Here is a 10,149-nt window from a genome sequence, read left to right on the forward strand (position 1 = left end):
AGCTCGTCCACCACCACCACCTTGCCAAGGATCCGAGACATCTGGCTGATGACCGGCTCCGACCGGGCAATGTCGGGGAGGCCGGCCACGAGAATCCAGGCGGTGTCGAGGACGGCCACCGCCGTCGCATCAAGGATCGGCTCGAAGATTTCGATGACAAGCTGATTGAGGGCGAGGGTGATCCAGCTACTATGGGTGGCGTATTCGTAGCTGACGGCGTCGGGGAATACCACGGTGAAGATGTGGCCCGCGGCATGGGTGACCACCCAGTCCCATTAGCAGCGATAGAGGTGGTTGAGCTCGGCCTCAATCATCTCCGGCGAGGCCACCCCATCGACCACAGTGACCACGACCTGCAGGGAGGGGGTGGGAGGCGGGATGTCGGGGACCTCGAGGTGGAAGAAGCCCAGCCCCTCGATGTTGTGGCAGTACATCATGAGCTCCGACGTGACCGGTCTATCCGGGCACAGGATGGCTGGATGACCGGGGTCCTTGCAGAGGTAGCAGCAGTGGGGGTTGACGCAGTTGACTTGCGAGTGACCCGCCACCCCGCAGTTGAAGCAGGGGCGAGGGAGGTTAGAGACGGGGCCCGGGGTGGAGGAAGTGCCCGGGCCGGCGGGGGAGCGTGGGCTGGATGCCACGGCCCGTGCTACGACGCTTCTTCTTCTTGGCCGGTCCTTGGCGACTGCGGGAAGGGCCACCGCCCGGGTTGGTAGCGGTGGGCGGGGTCGAAGAGGCGGCCGCGTGAGGTGGTACATACTTCCGAGCAGCGGGAGTTGATGGCGGAGCCTGAGCACGCGGAGAAGGAGGGCGTGCCGACAGGGTCGGGGAGGGGCTGCGGCCATGACGTGGGGGCAGGGACGGAGAGCGACACCGGGCGCGCCAGTCACCCGACGCCACAGGGCGAGGGGCGGGATCGGCCCCGGGCGTCACGGTGGGTCGGGGAGCGCCGGTCGACGCGGCGGCCCTCGCGGATTTCCTACAGCTCCCGTCGGAGCTCTTCCTCCCGGCGAAGTGAATCGGGAGACGGGCGGGAGGAGTCGCGTCGGTCTTCGGCACGTCGCTTGTGCCGGGCCGCGCCGTCGTCCCATTCACGGGGCATGGCCGGCCGCGGGGAGGGAGGAGGGGCGGGGGAGGCACCGCGGCGGAGACCGGACGGGAGGGAGGAGAGGGCGGCACGACGAGCTGGAAGCAGGGTAGGGAGGGTTGGGTTGGGGGAGGCGGTGGCAGGAGAAACAGGGGTAGACGGGAAGCCCCGAGGGAGCCAAATCGAGGCCACCGGCGGCATGGGCCTAGGGAATGGGGATGGCCCAGAATCCACGGGCCGGTCCAGCCGAGGCGACTGAGGCCCAACTGGGGGGAGCCGCGTTTGGGCTGGGCCGGGGCCCAGGATGCCCCGAGAAAGCGAGGCACGGCCCAGAGCGCGGAGGGAGCCCGAGACCTGTAGGGTTTCCCCCGAGGGTCGGGACTTTGCCGCCGCCGCCGCCGGTGAGTCACCAGAATGGGTAGGCCAGGGGCAGAGCAGGGGACAGGGCAATCGAAAACGAAGCGAGGAGGACCCAAAGGCGGCGATGAACGGCCGTAAGGGCGAGGAACGCACGAACGGGGCCGCGGGGGAAGGGCCAAGGCCAGCCGTCGGCGGTGTCGAGGGCAACACCGGGCACAGAGCGGCCACCGGATGAAGCCAAGACGAGCTGCTGGCGCCCCGGTCGGAGCGCCCCACCACGCCCTAGGTCCGAGCCCGCCGGCGGCGAGCCCCACCACTCCGCAAGACCGTGCCTTGCATCCCCTCCGCCCGAGTCGAGCTCGAGGGCGGCGTCGGCGACTGCTGCTGCCGCGTGCCAGCAGCAGAGCCCCTCACATGCGGGGCTGAGCCACCGGCCCGGCTGGGCCACACGGTGCGACGGGGAGCGGTGGTAGGAGGCGGGGGGTGGCCAACGGGGGAGGGCAGCGGCTCCTCATTGACGAGATCGGCCCAGCAGACGCGGGGGGCGGGGACAGGAGCAGGCGAGCGGGGCGAAGGCTCAAGCGGGGTGGCCGGCGTCGGCGGGGATGGAGGGGCCGCGGAGACCGGAGCAGAGCAGGGGCTAGAGGCGCCGGCGGAGGCGGCGGCTGCCACGGGCGGGCGCGGGTCGCCCACGCAATCGCCAGAGCACGCGGTCGCCATCCTCCTCTCTCTGTTGTCTTATTTCAGGACCGGAGTATGCATATGCCTCGTGTGTTGAACGGGAGTTTATTCCCTAAAAGCTCACTAGATTTTAGAATAAGGTAGCAGATTGTCTGGCTAATTACAACCATACTGAGCCGTGTACTGCTGTTTGGCTTAAAAAAAGGTTCGTCTTGTATTGAGAAACTCTTGCCAGTTCATTATAGCCCTATTACCTAAGGAATAAATTCCTTTTTCCCCGCCAAAAAAAAAAAACTGGATCAAGGCCGTATGTAAAAAAAACCCGGATATAGATCTTTGCAAGGTCGTCGAGCCTACATGCATGCCTAAATTATCGTCCACGGGCTACTAGTGCTTTGGTCTTTGGGTCTGTGTAATTGTGCACTTTGTCCTCTCTTTTTTTCTTCTTCTTACGTTTCTCATAAAAACGGCCACGTACTCCACGCTAGCCAAACCAGCCACCATCCCTAACAGAGAAGGAAATTAGAGGCAACCAGAATAACCATTAGCTTTGTTTTTAGACAACCTTAGCTAGGCATATTGCTTCGGAAGGAGTAACCAAGCACTCACACTAACAACGAAACATATCAGAAATCATAACATAACGTATTCGTACGTAGGTAGCGATTACGTGTTAGTAGATTGCTCCACTAACTACTTAATACATCCACTGGAATCATGGAGCCCTTTATTAGGAGGCGCCTAGTGAAAACTCTACGAATGAAAAGAAACACAAATGACGTGGAATAGTGAAATGAAGAGACTAGAAATGTGTGATGGGCTCCGATTCTAGCTTGTTCGAAAAGGAAATTTAGGGGTATCCGGCACTGCCGGATCCAGATCCGCTACCTCCACCGTTGCCGAACCCACCATTGTTGCTGCCACCACCGCCGCCACCCATTCCAGCACCGGTTCCGGTGGCATAGCCTTGACCATAGGAACCAGTGCTACCAGTCTGTCCGCCCCCAATGCCAGAGCCAGAACCAACTCCCATGCTTGGACCTTGAGCTACACCTCCACCTTGGCCACCACCGTTGCCGCTGCCACTTCCACTGGCATTGCCTCCAGTAGTGTCATCGCTGGCGGCCTGTCCACCTCCAGCACCATTACCACCTCCACTTCCACCGTCGCCACCACCACCGCCAGTGCCAGCACCTCCAGCATCAGAGTAGCTGACACCACCAGCGGAAGGAGCTACAGACGGGGCAATTGCTATGCCACTCTCAGCTTCTCCTTTGCCAGCACCACTTCCAGCTCCAGATCCGCTTGACCCATTTGCACCGCCACCTGCACCCCCACCCCCACCCTGACCATCAGCGTTGGCGTACCCACTGCCGCTAGGGGCTGACGCCGAGCCACTCGAACCAACACCGTTGCCACCGCCAGAGCCGGAACCGGATCCGGATCCGCCTTGAGAACCACCGCCAGCACCATTCCCCCCTCCTCCACCAGCTCCCTTGGCAAAGTTATACTTGTTATTGGCATCTTCACCACTCTCGCCATATCCCAAGCCACCACCTCCTCCGGCCCCATGGCCCCATCCACTCCCAGTCCCATTCGACGAGCCACCTCCGCCTCCCCCGCTTCCACCTCCAGAACTGGAAGAGCTAGCGAGCATCCTCGAAGCATTGGTGAACCCAATGCTCACGAGAACAACAAAGCCAAGAGCTACAAGCTTAGTGCTAGTAGCCATTGTGAGTGAGCTCGGTGTAGTGTGAGATGGGTTGGGTGTTGAAAGAAGAGAGGGCTGCGTGGGTTTATATAGTAGTGGAACCGGTGCATGGGTGATGCATGGATGATGAGTGTTGGATCTTACACGCAGAAGGCGCGCGAGCTTTGGGTTGTGAACTGAATGAGTGATCCCATGAGAAGTTCACTAATCACAGTAGCATGCATCGTTGATTGCACTGCCACTGCATTCATCGATCATGCAAATCTGTGCATATCTTTCTTTAATCGGTAATTAATTGGTGAGAACTGGTCAGCTGTAGAAGGGTCAGAAGATACGTATACTGACGCTTGATTGAGATTCCATCTCCTGACAGACAGATTAACTACTGTAATTATTTTCTCTCCACCACATGAAAGAACGCGACTTGCCTTTACTCGATACGCACGCATGAACTGGAAGCCGTGGATCACAGGGAATCCTTTGACATTGCACTTAATGAATGCCACTTGACCATTATGAATCATGAACACCGCGGATATATAGAGAAAAACAAGATACGTACAGCAAGTACACTTACCGTACGTAAGGCATGTGTTTACTGTTAATTACCAACAGAAAATGATGTAATGTTTTTGCTTAAGTAGTGACTTCCCTAACCGTAAGGTTCATGCATTACATTAACACTGGTACTCGTAGAATCACATGAGCTTGGTATGCGGAAGATGGAGCCGAGCTCTGACCGCCCATCTGACGTCGTTCTTCGTCGTCCATCGTCGGTGATGCAGTTTGAGAAAGGCTCCAGCTTAGCCCCTAGCTATAGCCACTAGGTGAGTAATCTTATGGTAGACGGCGAAGGAGAGTGTTGACCTAGATTAATTGCATACTACTCTTAGGGTTTAAAGCTAGTGATACAGCTAGCGGCGACCTAGGGTTTAACGCGTCCTCGAAGTTCAGAAATTAGACCACGTACTGTAATATACAGACAGGAACACACTTGGAGTATGCTATTGCTATATTTGGGATCGTTATGGCGACGCAAATGCCGAGAGTTGACCTACCCGAGGCTTAGGACTTCGTATTCGATTCTCCAGCTGCCATCTTAACTAGCAGGCCATCTTAAGCATGGTTAATAGTATAGCCAGCTGCTGGCTAAAAATCAGTGTCATGTTATCTACGGTCCATTTTATAGCTAACATGTATAATACTAGATTAAAAGAGTGTATTATTTTTTTATTATGTGGCCTACCCTTCATTTTTACAAAGTGTCTAGAGCACGTGCTAAAGTTGTGAAGAGCTCGTTTACCTTTTCTCTTCTTCTTTTTTTTCTCCAACTAAGCAGAAATATATTAGTTTATTTCTTATAGCCCGCTCACTCAACTCTATTGTAGTTGCTCTAATTGACGGGATCCGATCTTTAATATTTTATGATGGATATAGGTAGATTAGCATGTTTCCATTACCGGAGATGTGGTTAATCCATTGCCCCTCCATCGTTGCAGCTCTACACACTACCATCGATGAAATGTGTGGCCTTACTTCCGTGCTCTATGGCTGGAACCCTCCTTCTATGTCATGTCAATCTTTCTCTCTCGGTGATTCTCACCTATTAGAATAATACAAGACACATCATCGATCATTCAAGGACCTAGCACTCACACGAGGAACGACACAGAGTTAACAAGATTCATCAATATGGCTACATCCATAGAGTCTGACTATGAACGCTCATCCCCACATCATATAAAAGGTCTAAGATACATGAGTGCTACTAGGACACTACTACAATATTACCCTTTCCTTCCAAACATTAGCGCGAATTATATTTTTATTTTTATTTATTTTTACGAGAGAAATTCTTAATCTATTCATCAATCATGAAAGTAGAGAGAACACAAGTGGTAATAAAAATTACAACCAGGACTATGGACCACCTAGCGACGACTACAAGCACTGGAGCGAGCCGAAGGTGCGCCGCCGTCATCGCCCCTCCCTCACCGGAGCCGGGCAAATTTTGTTGTAGACTTGTAGTAGACAGTCGGAAAGTCATTGTACTAAGGTCCCAAAGGACCAGAACAGCAACCATCGCCGTTGAAGAGAGTTGTAGATCGTAAAGATCAAACCTGTAATCACACGAACGAAGACGAACAAAAACTGGATCCAAGTAGATCCACAGAAGATCAGCACCGACCGAATCTCACGAGATCGAACGGAGACACACCTCCACACATCCTCTGACAACGCTATTCGCACCATCGGGGCGGGAATAGGAATGCTCTCTAAGTAGTAGTCACATCTCGCGCGTTGTGTTGAACCGTGTAGCATATTCAAAGCGAAACCTTACCAAAGCTAGCTTTGTTAATGAGCATGAATCATGCAGCAAACCCTTACCACTGTTACAAATTACGTAGTTTCTAGTTAAGCTTAATCTAGGTTACAATCATCATAAGTTTCTTGACATTTTCTTGATGGAGTTTTCTGTAGCTCCTTCATAACAATCTACCTACACTGCATCAATAGTCAGAGAAAACAGAATGACTAGCTAATGTGAAAAGTTGTGATCATCACTATTTGTTACACCCTCCACTTTCAATATGCTTTTAAAAGTAGCCATAGATTTGGAGAAAATGACTTTTTGGTGTGGGCTTGCTGCCATCTGCATATTTTCTATATATGCTGGTTTAGTGGTCATCTTTAGACCTATGTGGTCTCAGTGTTGCACTATATACATAGGCATTCAGCTTTAACATCATGTTGGGATCCAAGATGGGAACTAACAAGATGCAGATGCAGATTTTAGTGTAGAGAAGGTAAAAATTACAAAGAGAGGGATCCCGAAGGATCCCAAAACTTTATTCATAAAATCATATTAAAACTATGGTTACAATTGGACCCAACATACACTAGAAATTACAAGCAAGTCCCTGGCTTTGCAAGAAGGACCCCAATCCGAGACATTGAATCACAATCAGGTCCTCAGCCTCCTCTCAGCTTCCACCTCGTTGTCACCGGGTTTGAAACCACTTGGGGCGACAAGGCCGACAAAGCACATAGCCACGACCACCAAGATGACGCTATTGAAGGAAATATGCCCTGGAGGCAATAATAAAGTTGTTATTTATATTTCCTTATATCATGATAAATGTTTATTATTCATGCTAGAATTGTATTAACCGGAAATTTAGTACATGTGTGAATACATAGACAAACAGAGTGTCCCTAGTATGCCTCTACTTGACTAGCTCGTTACTCAAAGATGGCTAAGTTTCCTAGCCATGGACATGTGTTGTCATTTGATGAACGGGATCACATCATTAGAGAATGATGTGATGGACAAGACCCATCTGTTAGCTTAGCATAATGATCATTCAGTTTTATTGCTACTGCATTCTTCATAACTTATACATGTTTCTCTGACTATGAGATTATGTAACTCCCGAATACCGGAGGAATACCTTGTGTGCTATCAAACGTCACAACGTAACTGGGTGATTATAACGATGCTCTACAGGTGTCTCCGATGATGTTTGTTAAGTTGGCATAGATCGAGATTAGGATTTGTCACTCCGTGTGTCGGAGAGGTATCTCTAGGCCCTCTCGGTAATGCACATCACTCTAAGCCTTGCAAGCATTGTGACTAATGAGTTAGTCGCGGGATGATGCATTACAGAACGAGTAAATATACTTGCCGGTAATGAGATTGAACTAGGTATGAGGATGCCGACGATCAAATCTCGGCCAAGTAACATACCGATGACAAAGGAAACAATGTATATCGTTATGCGGTTTGACCGATAAAAATCTTCGTAGAGTATGTGGGAGCCAATATGAACATCCAGGTTCCGCTATTGGTTATTGACCAGAGACGTGCCTTGGTCATGTCTACATAGTTCTCAAACCCGTAGGGTCCGCACGCTTAACGTTCGGTTATGATCGGTATTATGTGTTTATGTGTTTTGATGTACCGAAGTTTGTTCGGTGTCCCGGATGAGATCGGGGACATGACGAGGAGTCTCGAAATGGTTGAGACATAAAGATCGATATATTGGAAGGCTATATTCGGACATCAAAAAGGTTCCGAGTGATTCGGGTATTTTTCGGAGTACCGAAGAGTTACGGGAATTCGTATTGGGCCTTAATGGGCCATACGGGAAAGGAGAGAAAGGCCTCAAGGGTGGCCGCGCCCCTTCCCATGGACTGGTATGAATTGGACTAGGGAAAGGAGGCTCCCCCTTCCTTCCTTCTCCTTCTCCCTTCCCTTTTTCCTATTCCATGTGGGAGGTAGGATCCTACTAGGACTAGGGAGTCCTAGTAGGACTCCACACTTGGGCGCGCCCTATGAGGGCCGGCCTCCTCCTCCCTCCATCCTTTATATACGTGGCCAGGGGCACCCCATAGACACACAAGTTGATCATTGATCTCTTAGCCGTGTGCGGTGCCCCCTCCACCATAATCCACCTCGATCATATCGTAGCGGTGCTTAGGTGAAGCCCTGTTCCGGTAGCATCATCATCACCGTCATCACGCTGTCGTGCTGACGAAGCTCTCCCTCGACACTCTGGTGGATCGTGAGTTCATGGGACGTCACCGAGCCGAATATGTGCAGATCGTGGAGGTGCCGTACTTTAGGTACTAGGATCGGTCGATCGTGAAGACGTACGACTACATCAACCGCGTTGTCATAACGCTTCCGCTTACGGTCTACAAGGGTACGTGGACAACATTCTTCCCCTCTCGTTGCTATGCATCACCATGATCTTGCGTGTGCGTAGGAAATTTTTTGAAATTACTGCGTTCCCCAACAGCTATGCCGCCTCCCTTTAGGCATCTGGGCCCGGGGGAAGGGGGTGGCCGCCTTTAGACCAAAAAAGTCACTAGATCCGTGAAGACTCCCCATCGATCACTCTGCAATGAGCGGTATAGCTCTGCATCAAACTCAAGTGTGGATTGATGTGTCCAATTTTTGCGTCTTTTTATACCTTTTACTTTTGCACCTTAGTGTTAGGATTTTCAGGATTTTACGATGCCCGCGCACCCTTTTCTCCTTTTCACCAGCATTTCATCTACGGAGGTATTTTGGGGCACAATGAAAGAATGCCAAGGATGTGATGTAAAAAATCGTGTTAATTGGCATTATAGCAAAACTACCATAAAAGGGAGAAATTGAATGGAGAAGAAAAAATGTAGCAAAGGCTCTAGAGCAAATGATGGCGTCCGGTATGACCGTGCGTGCTCGTACCGCTGGTCATGCCAGCTGCTGTCGCAGCCTCCTAGTCTAGTACTTCTACTCTGGGCGATCGGATCAAGGCTCATATGCCTACAGCCACCATAAACTCTTTCAAAATGAAGAACCCTAGCCTCTTGAAGGGAACCGGAGGGGGAATTGATAGAAGGGCTCCACCGCGACATCAACCCCATCAAGGAGGCATCAACATCATCCATCTATGCCATCACCATCCCATCACAATTTCTTTGTAATACAATAGCCCTCATGGATCCATTTTTATATTACATAGATTCATCCATGTTTATCGCAATTCATTCCATGATGCTTATTGTCTCTACATGCAAATAATCTCCCTAGTTCTCGGGTATATGGAGGAATCCTAGTATGTTTAGGTACCAAACGATGATAGATTTTACATCCTCTTTATATGTTATGTTAATGATATTCTTGATGCATGTTGGGTGAAGTCGACCATTCAACATATGCCTCTTTTGGATGAAAGGTCATTATTATTTGTGTGAAGATGAGTTTGTCGAGCTTATTTGTACAGACAGTACCTATTTCCCTCCTTCCCCGATCATTGCAATAGGGGATCAACGGAGACCGCCTTTAGCTGTGTTCATGAGGAAACCCTTAATCACCGTTCTAAAGTCGGTTGGGGACGGACGGTGGTGGTGTATGTGATACCGGGCTGCTGCATGTATGCACCTATCTATGCTTGGCTCCGCCCACTTGTAGAAACAAGTGGCTTAGGAATCTGAACCTAGAACTATGCAGTAGCATAGGTCACATTAGACACATAATAGAGGGGAATGGGGAATCCGGACTCCCCGAGAACAACTTAGCGCTATTGATTCCAAAATACCGTAATTTTGTGCTTGCACATTTTTTTTAATCTTGCTCTTTATTTCCGTGTTCACAACTCACTTATAATATTTCAAACTTATATTTCCACTTTGCTTTGGACCGCAACTAACTTGCAGGCACAATATTAAAAATATCGATGAGAGAAAGATCAATTTCCTATGCTCCCTGTGGGGTCAATATTCTTACTTCAAAGAATCTACAACTAAACCTTGTGCACTT

General features: G+C 50.6%; 1 protein-coding gene across 1 annotated transcript; it reads right to left on the reverse strand.

Moving 5' to 3' along the window:
• Nucleotides 1–2,745: 2,745 nt before the first annotated feature.
• On the reverse strand, nucleotides 2,746–3,915 carry LOC119353646 (glycine-rich cell wall structural protein 2-like). The gene has a single exon (XM_037620288.1). The coding sequence runs from the start codon at nucleotides 3,858–3,860 to the stop codon at nucleotides 2,979–2,981; it is 882 nt and encodes a 293-aa protein (XP_037476185.1). The 5' UTR covers nucleotides 3,861–3,915; the 3' UTR covers nucleotides 2,746–2,978.
• Between the last annotated feature and the right edge of the window lie 6,234 nt (nucleotides 3,916–10,149).

This window comes from Triticum dicoccoides, chromosome 2A (genome assembly GCF_002162155.2).
Source record: "Triticum dicoccoides isolate Atlit2015 ecotype Zavitan chromosome 2A, WEW_v2.0, whole genome shotgun sequence".
NCBI lineage: Eukaryota > Viridiplantae > Streptophyta > Magnoliopsida > Poales > Poaceae > Triticum > Triticum dicoccoides.

Bases quoted from the DNA above. Each gene is read 5' to 3' on its own strand.
- LOC119353646 (XM_037620288.1), bottom strand. From the start codon at position 3,860: ATGGCTACTAGCACTAAGCTTGTAGCTCTTGGCTTTGTTGTTCTCGTG.